Here is a 27,984-nt window from a genome sequence, read left to right on the forward strand (position 1 = left end):
TAAACGTGCCTTTTACCTGATTTCTTTTATTATTTTTTTTTAAGTTTTGTACAATGTGAAAAACATACACAAAACAGACACTGGATCACAGGAAGTCAGTAAGGGGGGATCAGAAATAAGAGTATAACTGCGTGTCAGTAGGCTCAAACAGTACTGTAGAGATCTGTGATAATTACTGATATAGCAGAGTAGCATATGGATGTTAACTTCTTGTGGGGAGCTTGTGCTGTACAGTGGTGCACTGGCTGCCATTTGTAAGATTAAACACCAGTAAAGTCGGCATGCAGAACTCATACACTGATAGTCTCATACTGAAGTTGTGCCTGTGATATTAATGAATAGCAATTGAGCAGATCAACACTCATAAAAAGGCAAATAATAAAAAAAACAAAACAAATAATCCAATATCAAAAACATTGAAATCCGTAACAACCCTCATCAGCATGCAAATGTGTCCAATACCCCTCAGTCCCTACAAAACTTTGAACATTGCATATTCTGCATTGCAGTAACTTGTTTTTTTCTCTAGAGAAGTTCAACTATTCATTCAATCTACAAGCAGGCAAAAAAACCAAAAATCACGATGACAGCATGGCACTCGTGAGGTGGTGAGATAGAAGTCGGGTTAGCGTGACAGAATTTTAAACCTTTGCGCAGCTCGCTCACTGCCCAAACAAGTTCTTCTATGAAAAGGTTTAATGATAAATCTGGAAAAACAAATACCATCCAAACCCGCGTACACATGTGCCAAATACAAATACACAGCTGATCGAACAACCAACACAAAGGTAACTGTAGAGAGGAAAGAAACTGTCCACTTTACTCAGTGTGCTCTTTGTCCTGCATGCGGCACCTACCTCAGTTTTGCATGCTCTGAGCTGGCTGCATCTGGTGGTGTTTAAACTGTATACTGGTTTAGTAAACTGGTTTTCTGTAATACAGTCACAGCTACAGGACTGGATGGATCTGGAACTTCTCATTAGTGAGGATGCAAGGCACTAAAGTGTTCCTCATGTTTACAGGTTAGAGTGCATGTGCATTTAGAATGGGTCACAATGAACATACTCTAGTGAGAGCAAACTGAAAGCATTTACCTCACAATTATATTTACAATAAGAAAAAAAGAAAGAAAAAGCCAAAAAAAGGAGGGGGGCAGGGCAGTCATAAAGAGACAAGCTTAATAAACTGCAGGATTATTCCTGCATGGCGAGTATGATACCAATAACAACCCTGCAATTGCACTTTTTTTTAATATTCCTTTACATGTTGTTTAACAACCTTTAATAATAATTACAGTGAAACAACATCAAAATCTGATGGCTGAATACAAGTCCATAAAGAACGTTGTTGTTTATTAAATATACGCATACAAAAAACAGACCACAGAAAGAGAGAACCCCAGACACTTGTGATTTCAGAGGCCACAGCTAGATGTTATGGGTAAAAATATTTTGGGACATATGAGTTCAGTAACAAGCTGTTTATACATGTACTGTGCACCATCTAAGAAAAGAAAAATGGATCAAGAAGTGGTCTCGCTCCCCTCAAGAGTATGAAACCCTCCTCAAATACTATCCTGACAAAACTCTTACTTTGTATGATATGAACTGCACATATCTCACAGCTAAGCACTAAGTGAAGTGGTTTAATGTGTCCCTTACCAAAAAAAAAAAAAAGGGGGGGGGGGGGTCACCCTGCTAACACCTAATACTCAGATTGTGATCTACAGCAGCATCACCTCTTCAATTCTCTGAATGGTGGTCAACATCAGGACCACGTGTTATTATCTCGCAGATCTACTCGCATGAATAAATCAGTATGATAGACAACTCGAGTCACACAACACCAGACTTTCACAGAGACATAAATATGTTTAACATAGAATCATAACCCAGTCAAGAAATGTCTATGTACAAAGCCAATGTGTTTCTTTTAGATTAAGGCCACAGTTACAAGGGGCAGTTTGTCGATTATGCTATTATTGCATTTTTATTGGGATGTATTCGTACTGCTACCCTCCATCACACTCCAAACTTTCCAAGTCTTTCTTCTCCTAAGCATCATTCACAGTAATTATCCATCAGGGACAAACCAACTATCCCACTCTCTGTAGACTCACATTCTCTCCTCCTCCTTAACAGACAACTTAACCTACCCTCCAAACCAATCCCAACGAGTTCGATGTATAGTCTGTCTGTGTGCACACAGATTTCTGTGGTGGACTACTGGAACAATCTTAAGTCCCAGCTCAGCTTAAAGTCCAGACAAATAAGGATATGAACCACAATCCCTCACCAACTTCTCCCCTTCAAAGATCGGCTCTCCAGCAACATCTTTGGCTGCTGTTCGTTGTGCCTTTGGGCCAATACGTCACAGCTCGTTTCCACAGCTAATGGCAGGATAAGTGTTAGACTTTTTGTGCTGTGGGTGTGTATTGCACTTTCCCTCCAATTGCCAGACAGACTTTGTTCTGCCTGAGAGGACTTGAACCACACAGGTCAGCTATTAAAGAAAAAAAAAAAATACACAATGATAAAAGTTAAAAATAAAATGCACAATACCAAGCCAGTTAGCCAGTAAGCCACAAAGAGAGGCTGTGATCTCAGTCTACAACTGTCTGGTCCCCTCTGCCCTGTGTGGCCCTTCATCTCAGCCTCAATCAGGGCTCAGACTGGGTTACGTAGGCCTCAGGTTGGACCCTCCAGGGTTGACTGATTTCTGGGGGGTTGATGTAGTTCCCACTTGGTAACCTTGGTGCAGAGACACTGGAGTTGCTGTAGATGGCTGGTACTGTGTTAGTGGCTGTCCCGGGTTAACCATCTGGCATGTTGGTGTGGGTCCTGCCCACTGAGGAGCACTGTACGAGACTGAAGTATATCCGTACCCCTGGGCAACTGGACCCAGGGAGCCTTTGCGAGGACCCAAAGAAGCAGAGGGATTGGTTGGGTTGGGGAGGTGAGTGGACGTGGTGTTGGAATGTGGTGGGCCGAGATAGCCTGGAGCTGAGAATTTACGGCCAATGTTGGCTGGAGGGATGATCTGCATTGTTAAAGAAAAATTGTTATTGTTCAATATGCACGATTAGTACTAAAAAAAAGTAAACATTAAAAACACAGTCATGAAATACTTTGACTTTTTTTTTAAACATTCAAAGAATACCAAATGCTTACATCAAGTCCCAACCCTCCCTGTGCTCCAGTTTTAGGGCCTCTCTTCCCCTGGGATTGGCTGATGGCATCCCTGGCCCAGTTATCCACCAGTTGGTGCAGGTCGTCAGTGAAGGTCCCCTTACCCTTCTGGGTGTTAGAGCCAGCAGGAGGGGCTCCAGTGGCCTGGGACAGGGTAGAACACTCAGCCTGCAAGTGTCCTGAACCATTTGTGGAGCTAATCCCACTTGATCCTAAATATATAGACAAGAGGCATCAGATGTAAACTGAATTTTCTAGTGCACATCATAAAATTCAAATGAAGCAGCTGACTGTTAAAAGCTGGAGTTGCACATACCTGTGGAGCAATTGCTGAGGCTTGGCATGGATGGAGAGGATGTGAGCTGTGACCGTGTTACAGACTCTGCTGCAATTTCTGAGGTCTCTGTTACTGAGGCTGAACTTTGCTTTGGAGGGGACTCTGAACCTTGGCTCTGAGCTGAAGATTACAATACAGATTACAATCAATATTTAAACAAGAGAACACTGACATACTCAAAAAAAGAAAAAACAAAGGACGCATAACAAGAAACAGATTGTGTATCATATTACCTGAGTGTACAGGGCTGGGCTGTCCACTACTGCGAGCCGATTTGTGACTTTTGCTTTTTAGCCTTCGTCGTCCTCCAGGCATGGCCACAGCAGGGGAGAGCACAGAAGGAGGAGGAGTTTTTCCCATGCGAGTGAACAGGCCCTCTATCTCCTCTTTCTGACGAGCCTGCAAGGCCTGAATTTCCATCATGTGTCTGAGGAGAGACAGAAAATTAAAGCCAAATTTCCCCTGAGCTGTGAAGCAAAGTTTACATAAGACAGGACAACAAATATGTAACATACTTCTCCCTCAGACGACTGATTTCTTTTTGCAAGGCTTCATCATCAGTCTCCGAGTCATCATCATTCCCACTACTATAATGTGGATGTGTGACATGAGAATCAGAAGTTGAGGATGATGGTCCATTCTGCACGCTGCAGTCATGTGTTGGACTGGAGCTAGCTGCTGGACCAGGGGTCACTGGGTTAAAAATAAATAAATACATGAAAAATAAAAGGTCATTACTGTGTTATAATAGGTTAATCTCTATCAATTGGTGTGATTAAAATAACGGATTATTAACATCAGTAGTTAAATAATTTATTACTTAATTTCACACTTTTTGTGAACCTGCTGCACACCTGTGACTGAAAATCGTCCCACTTTAGAGCCAGTGGCAGCGGTTGGCTCAGATGTCGCACTGGTGCTCGTGGACACTGTGAAGCGCCCAATAGTGGTGGGCTGACTCTCAGAAACAGAAGAGCCCCCATCGACAGCATTAACTTCAGTGAGTCCTTTAGGCAGAGGAGATGATCGGTGAAAGGTATTTTCTGGACTGGAGGGAGAGGAAGAGGTGGAAGAAGAAGAAGAGGACGTTGAGGACGGCGTCTGGGAAGAGGATGAAACAACACTGGATGGATCTTGAGCACTGCTGGTTGCACCATCAGGAGCAATAGAGACCTAAGTATGAAGGAAGAGATCATTTTAATAAACTGAGCTTGATGTTTTATGGGATTTAAGCTTCTAAGAATGAATTAGGCACATTAATTTAAGCTGGAACTAAAACTTACTTGGAAACGTCCTACAATGACACCATTGCCTTCCTGAACCGTCTCTGGACTTAGAGCTCTTCTCAACTGGGCATCCAAATTATCTAGGGGTTGCTGTGGTTGCATAAAAGATATAAGGAACACATTAAGTAGTACATCAGCATCCTATGCTAGTTTAAAAAAATAAAATAAATAAATAAATCAACAGAGCTAATGGCACAGGAATCATTGCAGAGACAATATAGCCCTAACCTGATTTGGTCCAGGAAATGGGGGCACATCAGACGAAGCTGTAGAAATTTGGTCAAAACCCCCAGGTAAAGTCTGAGCCAGCATGGAAAATTAAAACATAGTTGTTATGACACATCATCAGAATAAAACAGTGAGTGATTTATTTTAGGATGGTGCATTATTCATTAACCTGTGCTCTGGGCTTCGTTGGAGGAGTCTGGGCATGTCCTGCCACAGTTACAATCTGCCCTGGAGTGGTTGTCGGGCCCAGAACACTTTGTGCCCCAGAGGTGAGGGGAAGATTAGAAGGGGGCACAGAGGCAGGTCCGGGTGGAGGGGAAGAAGTCCCAGTGGGAGGAGAGGAGGTCCCTGCATTCTGACTGGAATCCAGTGCTTGGGAGGCAGAGCTCTGGTCTTTAAAAAGAGACCGAAGCTTCTGCTCAAGGGCATGGATGTCATCTCTGCCAGCGGTCTTTGTCTGAATCTCAGCCCCTTCTGACTCCACTGGCTGCTGCTGGGCTTGGCTTTGGTTGGTGGGGAGTGGGGGCTGGGTGGCTGTATTCTGTGGTGCATGGTTGGATGAATTCACCGGCTGAGAACATGCAACAGCACTATTAAATGGCTGCTGCTCTGGTGCAGGAACACTTCCAGTAGTACTGGATGAGCCAGAGGAGATAGAACTATTGCCCAGCTGAGATCCAATTACAGCAGGGACAGAGGGCTGTGTAGATGGAGGAGAAACAGAGGAAGGAGGGACGTTAACAGCTATTGGATACTGTGAAGGGGTCGTTTCATGGGAGGACTGAGGTGGTGGACTGCAGTCACTCCCAGCAGTTTGGGGTGGCACAGACACTGGTGTAGGGGAAACCCTCCCAGGTGAAGCTGACGAAGGTGGCGAGGATGCTGCACCAGACTTCAGAGAAGGAAATGTGGGAGTAGTGGTGGAAGCTACAGACTCGACAGAAGTCGTGATATTGTTAGAGCTTGGGACAGCCTCGGAGTGGGGAGTGACTGATTCTTGCTCAGCAGCAGAGGCATCAAATGTTTTGCCTTTCTGAATACGAGTCTGCTTTACTTCATTAAAGGCCTGCTGGAGAGTTGCTGATGGAGCAGAGAGAGACAGGCCCAATGACACCAAAGGAGCTGTAAAAAAAAAAAAGAAAAAAAAGAGGATGAATTGTAAACAAAAAAGACATTTAAATCGAAAGCTACAAATAGATAAATAAGCTCCTTTCACCTGTAACAGGCTCTTCTCCAACTGAGGTATTGGTTGAAGCGCCTCCAAAGAACTGCTCTCTGAGTCGAGACTCTGGCACTGGGCTGACGATGAACCTACGTCCTGCTGAATGCACCACCTGGGCTGTAGTGCTGGGGGAAATACCTGGGGGGGGGGGGGGGGGGGGGGGGGGGGGTCCAAATATGAGTGTAAAGTCAAAAACAAAAAAGAAAAAAAGAATTGAACAAAGCTATATTTCTGACACGTTTGCTTACCTGGTAGCATGGGAACAGACAACTCAGGTTGTTGTTGGAGGTCACTCATCTGCAAAGAGAAAGAATCATAGTGAGGGTTCGCAGGCAGTCATAGTTATTCACCTAACAGGAGACGTGTAGTGAATAAATACCTGAGGAAAGCTGTCCTTCATGCGCTCTCCTTTCTCATCAGCCATTTCTATGACCTCACGGATATGGTCAATGAATGATTCTCGCTCAGTCTCCAAGATGAACTCACTTTCAACCTGGAAGAGAAAACGGAAAAGATCAATAGCTCTGAATAAACTATGTGAATATCTTTTGAGTGACAACTAAAGAAGCACTACTACCATAATCTGGGCAATTTCTTCTGGATTATCTCCATCAAGATCAAATCTGAAGGTCACCATCTTCCTGTTGTGCGTTTCCAGCTGGCACTCTGCTACTCTGTCTCCCATATTAGAGATCTGTGAAACATTTACTTATATTAAAACTGTTCAGTGACTAAGAGCTTAAAAAAAGAATGTAAACATTCTCATTAGTTAAAATTCTTACACTAAGAACATTTAGCTTGGCCTTTGCCGTCTTCTCGTGGCGAGAGCGACTGCGTACAGATCGCCGCTGTTGCCGCTTCAGCGAGCGTCCCTCATGGCGGCCTCCTGATGTAGAACCATCATTGCCATCACTAAGACCCGAAGCTGCATCTGATGGACAGCTAAAACACACAAATCCACAAAAGGAAGGTTTTACAAGCTGCGCAGTGCTGAGAAAACCAGACTTTTAAAAAAATAACTTGCATCTTACCTATCTACAGACGGTGGTGCTAGGGAAGAAGATCCCACTGGCTGCTCCACTGGTGTGGACTGAGGAACACTCACAGGAGCCTGACACACAGGAAACATTAAGAAGTCAAACACTTCACCTCAAAAGCAGGTTCTAGTGCTGTTTGGCACAATACAATTTTCAAGTGGTTACACAGCATTAACTGTACACTAATTTAAATCATATCATCCACTAGATGGAGCTCTTTAATCTGGTGAAACATGCAACTGGCAGTTGCAAGAGACTCCATTTTTTAGCTTTCAGGTGGAGTGTAAATACTGCTGTGATATGGAGCTTTTATTTCAGCTCCTATCTGAATGTAACCCTCTGTCACTGCTGTGTTTATATGGATATTAATTATGTTTAATCCCACTTACAGCTAGGGCTGTGTGATATGAAGAAAAATATCAGATGATAATATGAAAACATCTATCATTTCATATTACACTCCATTGTTTGTTTCATGGTGTCACAAAATACACTGTTTATGGCCATTTTCTTTTCTCTCTCTCTCTCTTCTACCACCTATTCAAGAATCACGTGAAAGAGTATGGAGAGAGTTCACAGATGAGAAGCAAAAAAGAGCCATGAGATGCTCAAAATAAACTATTTAGTTTCATGCATCATTAAGCAACACCCTACTTAAGATAATGTTAACTGATACTATGACAGAAACTACATGAATTTACAGCAACAACAAAAATAAATACTTTTAAAAAAAGAAAATGGACACAGAACATTTAAAGGAACAGGAACCAGGTCTGAACCAAATGGTTCACGCCTGACCAAGAAACATCAGCATACACAAGTCAGAGTACCTGCACAACAGAAAGGCATGAGGCCTGATAGAGGAAGTATAGGTGCTCTGCGTTGAGTGGTGGAGACAGGATAGGAGTACTTGGATCATTGGCCCAAGACTAAGAGTCATGCAAAATAAGAAACATGCAAAGGAGAAGAAATGGGGGGCAGTTGTGGTAATTAGAGCATTCAGAGAGAAGAAAAGGAACAAGAAAAAAAAGAAAGAAAAAGACATAAAAAATGGACAGAATCACATTTATACTATAGTTTGGTGAAGCAAAACAGGACATGTTAGAATGCGTCTTAAAATAAGTGAGCTGCTGCATGTTAAAGAGCAGCAAGGGAGGGAAAAATCACCTGTAAATGCTGAGCTCCTGTCTGTGCCTGTGATTGTAGAGAGCTCTGTGGAGCACTGGTGCTCTCTGACTGCTGCTGCGGGTGAGAAGATGGGGCCATTGTCGATTGTTGGGAGGGAATCTAAATGAACAGATCACATAATGATACAGGGGAAGAAACAGGATTTAAAAAGGTAGGTTGAGATAAAAGCTGATACCATCAGACTGGCATTAAGGCAACTTCCTGAAAGTCTGGTTTCTCTACAATCTAAACCTTTCAGAGATTTCCTTTGGGCTCTTTTGCTGAGTGACTTGTACTTACCTGCTAAGTAACATAGCTGTATGAATCAGGTTAGTTGAATCAGATGTATTATTTGCCACCACTGAGGTGTGGATTAATCAAAGTCAACTCTAAAGTGAGTTTTGCAGACATGTTAAAGGTCTAATATTTCACATTATTTTTTCTCTAAAAACCCGCTACATCAACCCTACCAGAGCCTGACGTACAGACCAGTACTGATAATAAGTGCATTTTGTTTTCTACAACAAGTTGTCTGAAATACTGTGGGTGTATTGTATTCATCTACCTGAGGGGGGAGCGATGATTGGTAGTAAACTCCATACTATAAGAAACAAAGCATAGCAAAGTGTAAGAGTAGAAAACCCGATAAAAGAAAAGAGACCTAAAGGAGAAAAAAAAAAAAAAAAAAAAAAAAAAAAAAAAAAAAGATCAGGCCAGGAAACTCTCAGCTCTGCTTTCGCAGCCACCCAACCGAAGAATATAGGCTTTAAAGTTTAACTTCACACAATGTGAGTGAGTATCTTGTTTTTGCTGACTCTGACAGGTTGAAGTTCAGATTTGCAGGTGTGATACTGAAGTGTATCCAGGGTGTTATGCAGAACCTGATATTAACACAAGCTTTGCTTTTATGGAGGATGTCAGTGAAGCAAAAGTTTTCATGTAGTGTGAAGTTACTCTTCAAAGACATTTAGACATACACTAATAGATATATACCTGTGCAGGTGTCAATGGGACGGTCTGGTTGGCATTTGGAACAGGAACAACTTCAGACTGACCACCCTGCAACAGATAAAAGCACATGTTCTAAAAATTAGAAAAGCCTAGGACCCTAAACTGTATCATGAACACATGCATGTGAATTCTAGACACACTGCAGGTAGGCCATGTGACAGCTGTCTACATGTAACAGGGAAAAGTACATTCAGCAGTGGTGAGGGCAACAACAACAACAACAACAAAAAGGGCCATTTGGGATATGGGAAAAATAGATAATCAATAAATAGAACCCCAATCTGCAACTTAAACATTTGGTTTAAAATACAGACAATATTCCAAAACAAAATCACCCACAACACACATTATTATGCACTAATGTCTCACCACTGCCAGCTGCTGTTGCTGCATTTGATCACTCTGTGTCTGAGTAGTGGAAGAGCTGTAGGATACTCCAGACTGAGAGGGCTGAGCCTCAGTAACAACAGAGGAACCTGCTAGTCTATCTCCCATGTCCCAAGCTGTGAAAAAAGGACAAAAAGGTTAATTTATGAAGACTCAAGATTGTAGAATTATTTAAAGTAACAATGTTTTAGCCATTTCCCCTTAAACAACAGATTCAGAATATGTTTTAATAAATTCACTTAAGTACAACAACTAGTATACGTAGTGTATGCACAGGGGAAATACAATACTATTCTGAGCTCCTGAAAAAAAAAAAAAATCATTGCTTGGTATGCTTGTGAAATTATGGTTATGTATAGGCTCTGCAGCAGGGCACTGGTGCAACAAGGTGTGACTGCATGGAGTCATGAGGACGCAGGAGCGCAAGTGGGGTACTAACTAAAACCAAACTGGTTATTATTCCTCTTTATTTTAAGCTAAACGAAAAACAAACACACAAACCAGCAACTTCCATGTTTTGTTTTTGTTTGTTTGTTTGTTTGTTTGTTTTTGGGGGGGGGGGGGGGATTGCTTGACTCAGTTTTTATACTCAATATTTATTTTCAATACGCTGAAGTGTTAAGTGTTGTTACTTTGATACATACCACCTCCAGTGTGCTGCAGCTGCTGGTCACTCTCGGGCTCTTCGGACTCTGGCTGAACAGCAGCTAAGCTCTGATTCTGTACTGGGATTTGCCCAGTTGACTGGGGAACATAAGAAACGCCCTGCGATTGAGTGTTGTAGTTAGACGTCTGAAGGCCCTGTTGAGCTGCTGGTTGGACAGACATCTGTGAGCTTTGTTGGTTAGGCTGTGGAGGCATGTAAGATGCATGCTGTGAAACGGGCTGTGACTGAGTCGCCTCTATGCCAGACTGTTGGCCTGTTTGCTGTGGGGGCTGTGATTGCTGTTCTTCTTCAAGCCTTCTCTTCTCCTGATCTTCTCTGACCTTTAAAGACAGGAGAGAACACATAAAATCACCCAGAAGAACCCCACCTTGAAAACACTAAAGCATATCACCTAGATCATGTGGCTGAGATTTAAAAAAAAAATCTAACAAAATCATGCACGTAAACAGTGACCATAACAGTAGATGGGCAACGATCATACCTGCTTCCGCTGAGCCCTCTTAAGATTGATTAGAGAAACTCTGTCTTTTATGGCTTTCGCAATGGTCTTGTGGTCACCTTCACACACATAACCAGAGTCAACCTATAACAAAAATGCGACAAAAGGTTCATCAGTAAACGTTTAAAAACTGCAAACAAACAAACATATTGTTTGTCATGCACCAACACAATTAGTCTGCCTAGAACATTAAAGCTCAATTCACCATTTCCTGAGCCACATCCTCTGGAACATCTTTGATGAGGTCAAAAGAAAACTCAATGGCTTCGCTGTCTTTGTACTTCCCCTTGAGTTTTTTTACATCCTCAATTCTCAACCACAGCTTAATAGCTTGCATCTCTCCATCCTCCTCTTCTGCCAGCTCCACACGCACGCCTGTATCCTCCTGGAAGAAGGCATGGTTCAGCAAGTCCTTGATCGAGTACCTAGGCAAATGAAACAAGCAGTGAGCAAAAAGACATTTTTGTAGTGAGGCAGACCACCCTGAACTTGCTCAGTAAGAGACCTCTCGTCCTTGTTCTGACGAATACATCCCTCGATGATCTCCTTCACTTCAGGAATGGCCACCTTGTCAAAGCTGCCTGGCTTCACCCCCTAAAGGAAACACAGAACTCTGAATGAGAATGATTGTCTTCACCGCATCTTTTCTTATACTGGATAATGCCCCATACCTTGTTGTGTTTTTCAGCTCAGAGACCTGATATCACTACCAAAAACAGTTGGCATTTGAAGTGACAAACATCTTAACCCAACTTCCCCTTTCACTTTTGACAAAGAATGTGAAGAGAAAGAAATTCTTTCTGCCTGGAAAGTTAAAAGAACCCCGTTTGGAATTTTCAACAGCTTTTAATAATGCGTCTTTTGTTTTCTTTTTTCCATTTCAAAATTTATTTTAAAAAAAAATTCTTTAAATGTCATCCAATCCTTCCTCATTGATAAATTTAAGTTTTACAAGTTATACTTCCCACATTCCATTTGTGCCTTAAAAACAATAAACTTAGTATTATATGCAACGTAGGTGTACAATCTCAACACTGGTGCAAAATGCCTACTGGGCAAGCAATAGCTTTTAAAATATTTCTAATGTCATACTGCTAGCCTGCAGACTCACTTGCCTTTAAGCTCTGAATTTAGCTGAGCTCAGAGAAACCTTTTCCTTTTTAAAGAAGAGCATGAACATGCAGATACTTTACTATGTTCAGAAAAGGTCAAACATCAAAAATAGGGGGTACTGACCAAGATGCACGTTTGAGTGGAAGGGGAAATATAAGTGGTTGGAAGAAACAGTGCATAAGAAAGTAATGGACGGCTGGTGAGAGGCGATGAATTGAAGCCATGACAAATGAAAGTGCCGGAAAATTTAAGACTGAACTGAGCAGTTGAGTTAAAAGCCAGAAAAAAAAAGAAAGAAAAAAGTCAATTTTTCCTGCAGTTAACAATACAGCCAGAGCATGTGACACTACATCCTTAAAAGCTTTTATAACTCCAATGACTCAGCGTAGCACAGGGGTAAATGTCAAAGAACATGCTCTGTTCAATAGAGTGGAAAGACCATTTTTATTTTGTGGTTAATGATAAACTGAAGGTATTGCTATAGACTTCAAAAGAAATTTTATAGCTAGCACTCTCAGAGTGAGTTCAACTGCTTTATCTCCAAGTGTCCAGTGATTGCATGAAAATGAACCATAGGTGACTGCGGATCATTAGTATGATCCGTATGAATAAACAAAATGTGTTTTTCCTTTTACAGTCACTGCCCCTCTGGGATCATACAAGACTCATGCTGGTTATTCAGAAAACAGCAGGTCTGAACTTGTTTAGTGTTATATTAGTCAACTCTAATGGCTTAATTAACATACAGGAAAGAAGGAAGACAAGGGAGGATTATTAGGATTAATAGCTTCTGTTCTTTTTAAACTTGTAGGTTCTTCAAACAGAATAAGAAGATAAATAGTATTATCAGAGCAGAAGAAATAAAAGTAATGCAAACTAAAGACATGTCAGCAGGAACATGAAATGATTCCAGAAGTGGACATTAGCCTTCTTGGCACACAGGAAGAGGTGAACGCAGGGCAGAGGGGTGACTGGAGGGTTGAAAAGACGACTTACGCTGGTAACTCTGCGGTAGATCTGTGCAGCATTCTGGCACTCTGAGTAAGGGTACTCTGAGGTGGCCATCTCCAGCATGCACATTCCAAAGGCATACACATCCACTGACTCGTCGTACTTCTCCTCATACATCTCAGGCGCCATGAACTCAGGGGTACCTTAAATCAAAACAACTATTCAGAACTCCCTTACTGATTGAGTGGGCTTCTCACAACCCATTGCTCCTCTGCTCCTCTAACCCATGAGGGGTTGAGGAAGAGGAGGATGAGAAGATTGACCAGCCTGTTGAAATCCCCTGGAGTAGAACCTGTGAGATGAAAGTTGGAAGAAAGAGGAAAAAGAAAAAAGGGGGAAGAAAGCAAAAAAGAGAGAAAACAAAAAAGGAGGGAGAAGCTGGGCTCAGTTAGACTGTTGAGAAGAAGGCACGTGTTTGTCTGTGTAAGACCTTAACATGATGGGATATACACGTGTAGCTGAGATAACCAATGTGCAGGACACACTGGTTAGCCTGAATAAATAACATTGCACCATTCAAATATTACCTCTAAAATGAACCACTCAGGAATAATACCCATGCCGAAGTGGAATTTGTTCACAGTAATGCCAATTGACCCTGTAATGTAAACAGGACTAGCTATGGAAATAACTTTTGTCAAGACCTTACCTTACAGCCACAATAACATTCCCTTTTATAGTACACCCACCTTTCGATGTCTGACTTACCATTTCATCCTCCCCTGCAGGAAGAAAGTGTTATGGTCAAGGCTGAGAGAAGCAGATCCCATAGCTAGTAACAGTGCTCAACAGTGTGTCCGTGCACATAAGCCTTTTTATATTAGTAGATTATTTTATATTCAATCTCAGGTCTTACACAGAAAAACTCATTTGGTTATTTGAATGTATTTTTCTGATATTGATGCGTATGACAGCACACTGTCAGACTTACCAGGCCCATAAAAGATCATACTTACTCAATGAACAGCAGTACCCTATTCATTCCAAACAGCAGAATGGGGCACAGCTGAGGCTAGAGCCTACATTTTAAAAGCATACCCAAGACTGTGAAAGGGAAAAGAAAAAGAAAAGAAAGAAAACAAAACAAAACAAAACAAAACAAAAAACAAACAAACTGCAAAATGCTGACAGAGAGAAAGTGGGGAGAGCTCCCTGGACACAAAGATGGAGCAAAAAGATTCTGCAGTCCTGCAAATATTTTCAAAAACATCAAGAGACAAACACCAAAAAAATAAAAATAAAAATAAAAAACCTGTTGAGGCAAACCCATAGAAAGAGATGTTAAACATCATTGGTAAAACTGGCAAACAGACCACATATTTCCAAACCACAGAACAAAGACCAGTCTAAGACAGGAGCAAAGGCCATACCTTTTGCCATGGCCAGGTTAGCCTGCAAGAAGGCACGACAACTACCATAATATTAATATTTAACAGTAGTAGAAATGTTAGGCGCTACTTACATTCAGTAGATGCCTGGGAAAAAAAAAAAAAACTCTCTCTTTGTGGAGAAACATAGAACAGAAATACTCTGTACAAAGACCAAACTTGATTAGTTACTGTATGAGTGCAGAGAGAGAAAACCTTGTGGTTATCTTCCTAAGATTACCACAGTATTTGGCCTCCTTTTGAGCTGTGGTTTGAGAGACAGCTGAAACGCTGTGGTCTGTTTTTGAACCACATCGTCAGAAAAACAATCTCTTATCTACACACCATAATTTTCCATAAAACATGTTATCATGGCCCCAGAAAAGGTACTGTCCCATTGCAGGACAGAAAACAGAAAACCCACTGGATTCGTACCTATAACACTTTTGGCAAAGGATGCGCGTTTGAGAGTGGCCAGTCCCAGGTCTCCAATCTTGACAGACCCTGTGGGGCCTGTGATGAAAATGTTGTCACATTTAAGGTCTCTGTGGATGATTGGAGGAGCCCGAGTGTGAAGAAAGTGGAGGCCCTTCAGGATTTGTCTACACCAGCTCCGCAGCACTTTAATTTTCATCACCTTGAACCGCTTCAGATATCTACAGGAAAGCAGATCATATTATTCACTAGGGTAAAATACTTTCTATACTTTCAGCTTAAACATTGGGCTTTTTCTTGAGAGAAAAAACACTTTAATAAAAAAGAATTGGTTATCCTGTGAAATTAACAGTCTGTTAATGTTACACACATGCTGGACTGATCATGTTTTCACATTAATGTATCAGCTGCTAACTACATTGCTTCTGTGGTTATCGGCTAACTTCTAGTAGTTAAAAAGCTAACACTGACATGCGGACCAGCCAAGTTAAAATTTATGAATATATAACAATTTAATACTTCAGTGTCAACTACCAATCATGTGTGTTCAGCTGCAAGTTGTTCAGAATGCAACTGCAAGGCTTCTAACTAAGTCTTCTAAGTTCTATGTCACTTGCACTGGCTCCACATCAACTTCAGAGTCCACTTTAAGATTATGGTTTTGAGGTTTTTTTGTTTTGCTTTTTACATCTGAACTTTTACATCTGTACATCAACTGTAAGTCAAAACAAGATGAACCCATCCTATTACAGTGTGTATACTGAATATGCCCTGCATCTACAAATCCCCTGCCACCGTAACTCACGTTTTGAGTGTCCCAGAAGTCATGAGCTCTGTGACCAACACAATGCACTTCCTGCCTTTGGAGGGTCCTTCCCAGGAGTCGTAAAAGCGAACAATGTTGGGATGTTGTAGTCCCTTTAACATGCCAGCCTCCTCCTTAAAACGCTGCCGTTCCGACTTCGAAAGCTTACGATCCTACAAGGGATGAAAAAGGAAGATTTCACTCAGTGAGTGCAGCACCATTTATACAGATGCACATGTAATTCGGAATAATAAAAAGGTACAATGTACAGTGTGGTAATAAAAAAAAATTATCATTAGGAACACCTGAACTCTACATCTGTTCTTTAGTATCTGAATTCACCCATTCCTACAAAGGCTAAGGGGCTTGGAGCTTCTAAGCTGGATGAATGAAAACCTACAAAGACACATTCATACAAAGTATTTCTTAATCCACTAGCAGTTTAACTAAGAAAAGGTTTTCAAGATGCTTTTAGTTTTTCAAAAATTTCACATATGCTTTGATAAAAGAGGGGCAGGGATAGCTCAGTAGGTAGAGTGGTGGCCCCATGATCGGAAGGTCGGTGGTTCAAATCCACTGAACGGCTACCCTGCGGTACCCCTGAGCAAGGTACTGTCCCTACACACTGCTCCCCGGGTGCCCAATGGCTGCCCACTGCTTCACTGAGTGAATGGGTTAAATGCAGAGAGGAATTTCCCCAAGGGGATCAATAAAGTATACATTCTTCTTCTAAAAGGAAAAATACAGTAGGATATAGGAATGTGGCTGCCTGTTTTCTATTGAAGATGACTGCATACTAAAAAAAACGCACCCAACTCTGTTTGCCCTTGGGTAAAGAAAAACAAAATGCTAGAAGAGCCAGTGCTCAGTAAGAAATATGGGATATCAGCACAATGAAGACAATCATGTCAAAGAAATAATGCATCAAGCTTGGCTAAAAAATTTTTTTAAAAATATACTTTAAAAATACACAGTTAAAGTAAAAACCTTGTAACTAAAGATTTAAGACAGATAGTGGCATTTAATTTACTTTAGCCCAGGGCTCCTGTTACATTAATTGAATGGCCCAAAATAACAGGGAAATTTAAAAAACAAACAAACCCAAAACATTACGTCAAGTATAAGAAAACGATCTGTACTCATGTGCAGAGTCATCTTTTTTTGAGCAAGAAAACCCCTATTCCACCACTATCAAATCGTGTTAACACGATCAATATACATGATTCCATGTTATGGTTTCAGATTTTCACTGCCACACATCCAAAGATGAGAGTAACTATGGTAATTTAGTCAGTAAGACAATTTAAAACGTGAACAATCACAGATAAACAACGAATATATAGAGCCAATTGCGCAACTGAGGCTGACGCTGTATTCTCAGCAAAGAGTCAAGTGTCTGTCAGCTGATGAACTGTCAATGAATCATAGCAGTATGTATGTACACCTGATAGCATTGTTGGTCAAGTGTGACTTAAAATTCCATCAACTGACTGATGCATGCAGAAGGAATGACATTAAATCCTCCTGTAGTTTCTGGGTATTAACAAAAATGTTGCAGGGTAAAAAACTCTAGTTTCCTGTCAATTGCTAGCATGACCTACATTTATAGGCTGTATGACTACAGAGCAGTAAACCCATAGAAGTTAAACAAGCCTGGTAAAACTGGCCATAGGCCAGGCTGTCCAGGAAATTCAGCCCATTGTTTTAGTGCAGTGTGAGCTCTTGACTGCAAGTATGTGATAGCAAAAATGTTCCAGTAACTGACATCACTTGAACAAAAACATAACTGACCAAAAAGCCTTAACGGGAGATATCTTGGATGTTTGCGTAATGTCTGAGGGAAACAAATTGATAAACTGAGGGAAAAAAAATTTGAGGAGCAACAATAAGGAGTAAGGAAGGACAATAAATCTGGAATCACTGAAAGGAAACACCAGTGACAGAAGATGGAAGAATTAAGGTTCCACCAACTGAAACTGCAACTGGACCTAATGACCTACTTTCCAGAGGATTTATCCATTTATCTAGCTGGACAGTAATTTTCCCTCTGTCAAAACAGTCATGCAAAACATCAACAGCAGTATTCACAGCCTCAGAGCAACACCCAAACCTCCACCCGCCCAAATATGAAACCTTTGTATGAATACAAGCATTTGCATTGTAGGTACAAAACCACCCCTCTGGTACAGGCTTAGCAGCCTATGCCTCTGAAGGAGTGATCACCATTCCAGCCCAGAGAAAACACTAAGTGACAACAAGTTGTCTCAAAACATCCTATATTGTAGGGTAAAGACCCTACAATAATAAAAAGAAAACCCCTAGGCAACCCCTTATGACCAAGCACTTGGTGACGGTGGGGAGGGAAAAACTCCTCTTTAACAGGAAGAACCCTTTAGCAGAACCAGGCTCAGGGAGGGGGCAGCCATCTACTACGACCATCACTATGGAACATCACTAGGACCAGGGAGGAGTTCAGGATCATCTGATCTAGCCCTAAAACGTCCAGACTTTACTGAGGTACTTTTGTTTTGTTTATGCAGCGCTCTCTCTATGTACATTATATTTATATTTAACTTACTTTGATTTTACTATAGGCCATCATTTATCATTTAACTTTTTTTTTTTAAATTAAAAAAAAAAAGAATGAAAAAAAAAAAAAAAAAAGGTTGGCATCAGTAGGTGGTGGGCAGGTAAAGGCCATGACATGCTGATGTACAAACTGAATAAAAAGACAAAGCCAAAGTCTAATACTGCCTTCAAAAGGGCCACATGAAACTCCTTAAAACAAATAGGCAAAAACAAGGTCCAGTCTGGAGCCAGCATGCTACAAGCCTGCCACAACTGTGCACAGTAATTTGAGAGCAGTTTGGGTGGGGTGCAATCTTTTAAGAACAGAATAGTTTGCAGTTAAGATCAAATTTAACTTGCTTGAAATCCCCCTAGCTCACTTTATAGACGCACAAAATTGATCGGTCTATAGAAATCCCCACTCTAGCATGTCCTATACACCCCAAATTGTGTCCAGGTGAAGCGTGAAGCACTCAATCTCCACTGCATGCACTGTGTACAAAGCACTGCTTCCCCTTTCTGAAGTGTTTGGGTTTTGCCAGAATTTCTGCCAACACTGAGTGAAAGCCATCCTTTATGTCCTTGCTGAATTCAATTTTTGAATTCCCATTTTTGCTTCTACAGCTGCCAAAGCTACATTCCGTTTGGTCCGCTATTATCCGTGAGCTGATTTCAGAGAGGTACAAGGTAACCAAGCTGATTCGACATGTTCCTTCAGCTTGAGAATTATTTATCACAGGTTCCCACCAGAGAATTTGGTGGTACAAGACCCTCAGCAGTGGGGCTGTGCAACATGGTCAGGGACATGAAGATCTTCCACATACTCCAGGCACGCCTTTCCCTTGCTTTGTCAATGAAAGTTAAACGAAAAAGGGACGACAACACATCACACCCTCTTTTGACTGTTACTTTAAAGAGCTCTCTGGTCTGTGTCATGTCTTGCTTATACTGTCACTGGGAAAGTACCCAACTGTCTCCAGAAATCCCGTGCAGTGAGGTCAACTGAAATGGTGTCAAAATAACTCTTTCATTTTTAAGTGACTTTGTGTCAATAGGAACTTTAAACAACGCATTTCTCCCCTTATATTTAGTTGCCTTTAGGATATTTACAAATTAAATAAAATAAATATTCTTGGGTCAAAATGAGTGACTGACTAGATAAAGAAAACAGCAGCGATGTCAGACAGGGACTTTCCAAACAGTAATAACCCATCAAGAAAAACTGAAAACAATGGAAAAACTAAAATGACCAACATAAACTATACTAAAATATCAATGTCTTCCAGAATAACCATTCCTAGTATGTTTAATTATTCTGGATGTAGTTACTGACCCTTTTATTCTACTTGTACCCAATCAGTTTTATCACAGTAATAGCACAACATAGCTCTTTCAACTGATTACTGAATATGCATAAATGTATCTTCTGAGACTTATGGAAGGGATACCAGAGGGTGAAGAAGGGGACAACATGCTCGAATTCATGGAGAATTTTATAAAGAAGGAACTGTCTCTCTCTGACACCAATCTGGGCATACAGCGGTGCCACCGCTCACTCGGCCCCAAGCCACCACCGGGCTCCAAACCCAGGTCTATCGTGATTCATTTTTTGGAATACAAGACCAAGGACTTGGTGCTCCGTTCTGCGTGGACCAAAGAAGAAATACTGCTGAATGGGAGACGTGTGTATTTTGACCAGGACTACCCCAGTGACATTTTAGCTAAACGCAAAGCATACAACACAATCAGGAGGATTTTAAAAGAGATGGGGCTCCGCTTCCAAACACTGTATCCATCGAGACTGCATGTGTTTTATGAAAACAGGCCCGTGATTTACAACAACGCGCAAGACGCATCCGACGACCTGAAGAAGAGAAGTTGATGGAAAAGGGAGCGGATGACCCAATGCCACGCATCCCTGTACCCAAGCCGAGGACGCCCTTCTGGGAAAGAGCGAGCGGGGCGCCGCGGCGGACCTCCCGGTGAATTACAGGTGAATTGCTGTAATTCACCTATTTGATTTGATTGTACCATAAATGGATGTCTTTTTTTTCTTTCTTCTAAATGCGTCTTTGCTAGCCTAGATGCTCTGTACTTGTTAAGGGTCTGAATGTTTTGTAAAAAAATATACAAAACTACCAATAAAAATAAAGTGTTAAAAAAAGGTGTTTGAAGCAATGTGAAGGACAGTTAACTACAGTATCTCAAAAGCAGAGTGGAAAATGCTGCTTCGAGGCAAAGGACGGTATAAATAACCTAACAGGCCTAAAAATAGACAAAGGAAAAAATGCTAACGATAATGCCGAGGATCGGCTCTATCTCGGCTCTAACACTGACACTAAGGTCAAGATGGAGCCCTCTGGCTAAGATGTGACAAACAGCTGAAAGCCATGTTAAAAAGTGTCACCGTTTGCTATTTAGTTGCATTAAATGCAGCATCTGTGGAAATATTTGGTGTTCTCTTAACAATGTAACATGACATCGAGGTCAAAGATCACGGTGACTGCCACGCAAATTATCAGGGAGTAAGAAAAAAAAAAGTTGCCAGATCCAGGCTCTTTCACAATCTAATAGTATTATTATCACATTTTAATTGACTTTGAATTAAAAACAGATATCCAGTCAAATTAGAAGAGAAACCAATACAGTGCTTACTGAGTATATCACCCCTCACCCCACCCCAAAAAAGAAAAAAAGTTCTTAAACTATATAGATAAACAACCACTGAAAGGTCATCTGTCTTCCTTCTTATTTGTTAAAATCTGAAACTTAAGCAGAGTTTAACATTAAGTTTGCAACTGTATTTAAAACCTTCATCCATTAATAAACAACCTTAACATGTGGGGAATATTGTTAAAATGTTTCTGATCAATACTACTACAGTGGCTGCTTTTATTTTCTACAAACTAAACTCAAGCATGTGGTGCTTTAAATGTATTTTTAAATTTGATATGTTTGATAGTATCACTTTGAAACCTATGGAATAAAATTTTTGTTCAGAATGGCATTCAAAGAGTGAAAGTCCAACCATACAATTAAAAAAAAAACAACTGCAAAGTTAGTTTTTCCTCACCAGCTCCCTACAGGTTAAATAAAAAGCCACCCAAAAATGTTCTTTCTGTGAAGAAATATTCTGCATGACCCTGACTGAATAAAGGTTAGAAATTACCATAGTGTTCTCAAAATCTAAATCAGTGACTCAAGCTAAAAAGGACATGACCTTTATACAGTAAGAGTGAGAAGGGAACCAGTATCACACCAAGTATTTCTGTTCTACTGTTGTTTGTAAAACTGGTACAACATAGTTGTTCCTCGTGTCACCAATGTTTGACCTCAGGCTGAGATAGGGTTTACCGCCTACCTTGTGCTTTTAGTGAGCAATCCCATTAATGCTTTCCTCAGTGACATTTCTATCCAAATTTGTCACAATTAGAAAATTAAACTCTTACAGTAAACCTGAAAACCTTGATTCATGAAATGTGATGAGGTCTCTGTTAAAATACTTGTAGCATGTCACTTCCAGCGGATGCCATCGGCCAGCTGGACAGAGGGCTGCCATAGTTTATACAGGATGCCTGGAGTATTCTTACTCATCTTTCAATCTGTATTTGAGAGGAAGGAGGCGTGGAAGCAGCAACTGGAAGACTGAATAGTTGAAAATGCAATAGTGAGCCAAAGGGGGAGGTTCCTTAATTTCTTCTTTTTTTATTTTTGGTCCCTCCTCAACTTCCTCTCTGGGGTGACCTACTTATCCTTCAGACATGTCTGCAGTGTGAAACAACTGTGGGGGTTCATTAGTGGGTGAATAAAGGTGAACAAATAAAAATTCTCAGTCAATTATAGCACAGATTGCCTTATAGGTTGAAAAAGCCAGGGCCACTTCATTAAAATTTCAAAGACAGTTTTCAGGCAAAGTTGCTGCATATCCTGCAATTGCTGCCTTTGGTCAGAGTGAAATCAAACTGCAGAAGAATTTAAGGTTTATTTACATCTACATAATCTCTAAAAAAATGTATGAATTAAAAAAAAAGATTTACATGTTTATTTGTGTGTGTATGTGTATATAAAGAGCATTAAGGCATGGGACTACAAATGTGACCATTTCATTTTAATCATGTTAGAGATAAACTGAAGGTCCTATAAGGGGAAACCTGCCTGGCTCGTTTCACCAGCAAGCAGCCACAAGATACGCTATTGCTCATAGCTGGCACGCCAAATTCTTAACAAATATGTTGCAAGCTTTATTGTGCATCAATGACTCAAGTATTAGCAGGACGCCAATTAAATTAACTTCTTGGATCTCTACTCCTTTCTTAAACAACTCAATCTTAAATCTCATTGTAATTGTTACGTTAAATATATGCACCTCTAGTATCATCAAATGCCCCTAACACTGGACTAATGAAACTAGGGTAAGATAACATATCTAAATAAAATAATGTGTGTAAACATATACCACCCAGTGTTACCATCTCTGTACATCTTGAAGGCATGCTAACACCTGGATGACCGTGGGACTACATTAAAAACCTCTGACGTGTAAAGGGGATTTCAGCTTCTCACGTACAGCTGAAGTTTCTAGCTCTGAAACTTCTGAGGTGGCAGTGGAAGGAAAAAAGCAAAGAGGGCCAAGTGAACAAAAACCTAACTAGAATTCAGTTACATTTATGGGTTTCATTACTAATGAAAGCAAAAGTATTGCGATAAAACCCAAAAGGTTGATTCTGTTCATCTGGACATAGCATTTTCAGTGGGAGAAATATTTCGTCACCCATCCAAGTGACTTCTTCAGTCTCATATTGAGATAAAAGATTTTTTTTTTTTTCTGTTTTAGAAGCTGTATCTTTGTTCTGGTTTTTGTTTCTGTCCTTCCATTGCAGCAGTTCACTTTCACTCTTTTCTAAAACCCCAAACTGACTTCTCTCTTAGTAGGTTGTGGCAGATTTAGCTCAACTAAAGGCAGAATGACAGAAAGAGACTTTAACAAGAATAGTACAACTCAGCTGTTTGGAAACGCTTTTGCTGCTCCCTTAATTTCCCAAAGGGTCGCCACAGCGGATGGATCTGCATATTTGGCTTGGGAAGTGACAGACCCCGAAACCCCCCCTCTTCTGAATAATTCAACATAAATTTACTGGGTAAGATGTTATGTTCACTCAAATTGCAGATGTGATACTAACTGAGAGCTCAAGAAGAAAATAAAAATGTTACTATGAACAACCTTAGTGGAAAGTTCAGGGGCTGCAAGAAGTCTGTCTTGAGGTCAAATTAAATTTAAAAAAAAAAAAAAAAAAAAAAAAAAAAAAAATCACCACTAAATGCAGTTTAAACCACAACTAAAAATGTATCCCATCTTATACTGCACTAACACCCAAGTATTATACATAAGATATTTGAGATTTAGGAAAGTAAAATGTGAGAAAGCTGAAAGAGAGTGGGAGGTGGACTGATGGTTCACAAGCAGGCCTTGGCAGGTCAGCCTGCAGGAGATTCCTCAGTGAGGAATTTGACCCATTTTACATTCAGGCAAGCATTCAAAAAAGGAATGCATTGAGCATGCGTGAGATTGTGTGAGAGGGGGAGGGGAACTTGCCCGTAATCTTCACATTGTTCTGAAACCAGTGAGCATGTGTTACTGTGGTTCTCTCCGCAGCCATGTGAGTCCTACTGCTCTCATGGCAGGGTAAAGCATGACAGTGAGAGCAAACATTCATGTGGTGAATGAGGTTAAACTTTGCTCTGGGCTATATAGTTGCTATAACTGGACAGACAGCAGAACAAATTTTTTACAAGCCAAAAAAAAAAAAAAAAAAGGGGGGGGGGGGGGGGGGGTAAAACAAGTCCACTCAAAAGTAGGTCAAAGGTCAGATCTGTGACTAAGAACGCTGAATGTTAATAAAGTCAACTTAAATATTCCTGCTGTTGCCATTATTAGCCGAGTAGTAGTAGCAGTAGTAGTAATGGGATTTCTGAGATTTATAATCTTTTATGTAATTTTAGTCAAAGCTTCAAAAGGTCCCATTATCTGGGAGTAAAGTGATGTTTCAAGAATCTGCTCAGTTGCATTTTCTATATTTCTACACTAGATACCAGAAACTAGATTTAGATTTTCTAGCAGTATCCTCTAACAGTGTGAACAGTAAGTGTGGAAAATCATTATCATGACTACAACAATTCTGCACACATTTGGTCAAAAGGTAATTTCCTGTGTTCAAAGAATAAAGGAATAATCATTTATCAAAGAAGCACTGATAGCACCAAATAACTTCCCAGTCTCTTAGAGTGAAGTCAAATCAGGAAATGGGAAGTTTTCTTTGGCTGTTTTGATGAAAAATGTAGAGCGAAACAATCAGGAAATGCTGGCTATGCTTGGTTGAAAGGAAATGGTAGTAGCTGCAGCTCAGGTAACAGGGTGAACGGAAATTATTTTGACTCATACAAAAAATAATACAAAAACAAAAAAAAAAAGCGGGGGGAAATGAGGCAATATGTGTGTGTTACAAAGTACAATCGTTGTATACAATCGTTTTCATACCTGCAATTCACACCAAGCCACCTCCACAGTGGTCTCGGTGTCCAAGCCCTTGTAGACTGTCTTGAAAGAGCCACGTCCAATTTCTATGTCAAACTTCAGGAACCGTCCATCAGGTGATGTGCCCACTGCTTTGGTTTCAGCCTCCTCGATGTCTTCTTGGACTTTTTTCTCAGCTTCCCGCTGCTCTGCCTCTGCTCGGGCTCTGGCGTCCTTATCTGCCTCCTCTCCTTCCTCGTGTTGTACCTTCACCTCAGTGCCGCTTTCAGGTTCAACTTGAATTGGCAATTCTGTTTCCAGGCTGGGTGTCGTGTGAGCTGCTACTACTGCCTCTCCATCACAGATGTCACGCACTCTAGCAGGCTCTTGCTGTGAAGGCACTACAGCCACCCTGGCTATTTCTATATCTTTTCCTTCTCCCTCTTTTCCATCATCCACAGACTTCTCATTTTGAGATAAACTTGGTTCAGTCTTGGGTGAGTAAGTACCAGCAGTCTTTTGCTGCTGGAGGACTGCTTCCTGTGGCTGAACCAGCTGAGACGTAGGGATGGGGATCTTGCTGGGTAAAGGAAGGGCCAAAGCTGTGGCATTAGAATCACTGATGACACTGCGACGTAGAAAACGGTGTTCAGGGTTACATCGATCGCGTTCCATGGTGTGATGCCGGCGTCTCACTTCCACTGGCCGACCCTCACCAACCATCGAATCTGAACCAGAACTAGGGGCATTTCCACTTTTCTGAGGGGGAGCCAGGAACTTCACCATTTTGTCGTCTGGCTTTTCCGACATCCCACCACCCACACTAAGAGTTAAGGAGGTACGATAACTGAAAAATTAAAATAAGGATATTTTCATGCTTGCCATTTTGGCTTATGTAAGCAATATCTAGCTGTGCTTCAAAAAGGAAAAAAAGAGAAAGATTTACAATGTCTATCTCCAGCTCTCCCTTTTTATTGCTCAAAGACTATCTTTATAAATATATTTCGGGGACTGAAGGTGTAAGACGAGATGCGTTCTCTTACAAATGGAGAGGGACTGAACACTGCAGCAGAACACAAAGTGCTGATGTTGATATACAGGTCTCTTTAAGTCCACACCATCCATCCTGTACGACACAGGGTGCAGCTTCGATCAAGCATAAGGAATCACTGGTGAGGAACAAACACACACAGCCTACAACAGGCACAGGCACTAAACTCCCCAGTCCAGGCAAAGGCGGGATGAGCTGACAGTCTCAATTTGTTCCAGTCCAGTATTACTGCAAGAGAAAATACAAAACAAAAGCTTCCTGACATGTTTTGAAAAGTAGCCAAAATTATGTCAAATGTCAACAAGACTTGTGAAAATCTAGTCTAATCTAGTCTTGCAGACAGAATTTACAGTGTATACAGTTTAACAAAAGTTTAACAACTCTGTTTTAGTGCTAAGTACAGCTTATAGACCAGAATCTAAGAATTAAAACATGACTTCATTTACAGTGCAATACACTTAACCACCAGATCATTTATGGTTTAGAAATAAGATCTACACTCAAAAGATTTTCGGTCTTACCCTAGCACATGTGACACATGGCAAATTTCCCTTTAAAGTGGTATTGTTCAGCTGTGCTCCATTAAAATACAATTCAACTGACAGGTTAACTAAACAAGCTATTATCTATAACTACTGCACAGCAAAACTAAGCATTTTAACTATATGACAAGGGAGGCGACAATGACATTTGATTCTGCACCTGAGATTTGTTACAAAATGCAAGCAATGTTTTCAATATAAGCGAAAAATATTATTAGCATTTTTAATGTCAATTAATATTGTCAGAAAGGCTAACGCAGTTTATAATACACTTCTTAAAGCCGCATAAGGCCATAAACATTTTTACTGTATCCGCAAAAGACAGGGGCCATCTAGCATTTTATGACAGCAGTGGCAGCTTGGCATTCCTCTCCTGCTTTAATCATGCAACCTTGCGTTGAAAATTTTGTTACTTATTCATCTTTATCCTGCCACGGCTGCAGCCATTACCTGACCAGGCAACCATAATGTCAGAACTAAACCGGATAACGTTGGCTGTAATAACATTCAGAAAAATAAAACAAACGGCTGCGCAAATTAACACAATATGAGTCGGAGTTAATTTAATCCTCTCATGCACACACATCTGTCCTCATTGCGTATGTGCGACAGCACATCAATTTGAAATAGCTACAGCGACTTTCTCGTTCAAAGCGAGGAGGAGGAGAGGCTCTTTGTTAGCGAGCTAACGAGTACGGCTAGCAAACAGCTAGTTAGCTGGCGCTGGCTAATCCTTAACAGGGAACCGATAACCGACGGTGACCAATTTCCGCGTCACGTCTTTAAATATATTCCCTTTTAATAATTTACAATTTCACATTACTGGCACCACTCTCGTCGTTTTAACGCCGCTGTAAGCGTTAAAAATAAGCTATAATTCGCAACTTTACCATATTCGGGTCCCGTTTCCATCCCCGAGTGGTTAACATCACACCGGATGCGCTAGACCGGTGTAATAGGTTGAACAGCTACCAAAGCAATGACTGTTACCCATCTACTCAAAGCTAGCTAGGCGGGTCTTTCTTGTGGCCTAACGCGCTTAGACCCGCCTCCTGGCTGCTCCATTCAATTTAACGCCATCTGATAACATTAGCGCTTGTTTGTTGTTGTTATTACGCAGTTAGCGATTTTATTTTGTTTGTTTGAATTTGTTGACTCAAGTCAAATATCCATAGCTGAGTGGTAGACTATCTTACGTTATTTAAAAAATAATTTCTGTTTGATAATGATAAGCTGAGTTTAACTCCTTAGCGCTTGTGAGTTTAATATTGCTAGTAGCTAGCAGGTTAGCTCGCCAAGCGCTAACGTTGAGCTGTGCCGGGTGGCAGATAGCGACCTACCTCAATAAGACAAGTGACGGTCAGTGGCGTTTCAGCGGTCCTCACAGCGATAAAAAAAACAGAACACAGGTAGATTACACGTGTAGCTAAATGTCAGGTAGATACGTTCCCCAGTGTGAGAACCGAAGCTGCGATTATTGGGGCTCGCTTTTCAAATAAGCAGCGCAGTTAGATAGAGAAACGGTTTCAGCACAAAGCGCCTGCGCCGGCGG

General features: G+C 41.0%; 1 protein-coding gene across 5 annotated transcripts; it reads right to left on the reverse strand.

The window, feature by feature from the left end:
- Positions 1–6: 6 nt before the first annotated feature.
- LOC101478687 (serine/threonine-protein kinase WNK1) lies at positions 7–27,975 on the reverse strand. Of its 5 annotated transcripts, XM_024803195.2 has the most exons (30): positions 27,323–27,436; positions 25,883–26,118; positions 24,864–25,686; positions 15,761–15,933; positions 14,956–15,176; positions 13,139–13,296; positions 11,535–11,623; positions 11,235–11,454; positions 11,012–11,113; positions 10,508–10,850; positions 9,846–9,979; positions 9,459–9,524; positions 9,031–9,066; positions 8,466–8,585; positions 8,129–8,227; positions 7,293–7,372; positions 7,044–7,203; positions 6,839–6,955; positions 6,641–6,754; positions 6,510–6,558; positions 6,256–6,399; positions 5,209–6,161; positions 5,040–5,111; positions 4,809–4,901; positions 4,380–4,698; positions 4,041–4,218; positions 3,759–3,952; positions 3,505–3,645; positions 3,171–3,400; positions 7–3,039 (listed from the first exon to the last, which is right to left on the reverse strand). In XM_024803195.2, exons 3-30 carry the CDS (start codon positions 25,647–25,649, stop codon positions 2,677–2,679), a joined length of 5,754 nt encoding a protein of 1,917 aa, XP_024658963.1. In that variant the 5' UTR covers positions 25,650–25,686; positions 25,883–26,118; positions 27,323–27,436; the 3' UTR covers positions 7–2,676. The 5 variants fall into 5 exon arrangements, with proteins under 5 accessions (XP_024658963.1, XP_024658962.1, XP_024658964.1 ...); XM_024803194.2 differs by lacking the exon at positions 27,323–27,436 and adding an exon at positions 27,773–27,975 and having other exon boundaries at positions 24,864–26,118; XM_024803196.2 differs by lacking the exon at positions 9,031–9,066 and having other exon boundaries at positions 24,864–26,118.
- Between the last annotated feature and the right edge of the window lie 9 nt (positions 27,976–27,984).

The sequence above is a fragment of the Maylandia zebra genome, linkage group LG7 (assembly GCF_041146795.1).
Source record: "Maylandia zebra isolate NMK-2024a linkage group LG7, Mzebra_GT3a, whole genome shotgun sequence".
NCBI lineage: Eukaryota > Metazoa > Chordata > Actinopteri > Cichliformes > Cichlidae > Maylandia > Maylandia zebra.

Excerpts from the sequence above, each read along its gene's own strand:
- LOC101478687 (XM_024803194.2), bottom strand. The coding sequence starts at position 25,649 with ATGTCGGAAAAGCCAGACGACAAAATGGTGAAGTTCCTGGCTCCCCCT. Across the intron at positions 13,297-14,955 it reads CTTTGCCAAAAGTGTTATAG|GTACCCCTGAGTTCATGGCG; the intron begins GTACGAATCCAG and ends TTTTGATTTAAG. Across the intron at positions 6,755-6,838 it reads AAGAAATTGCCCAGATTATG|GTTGAAAGTGAGTTCATCTT; the intron begins GTAGTAGTGCTT and ends TTTCTCTTCCAG.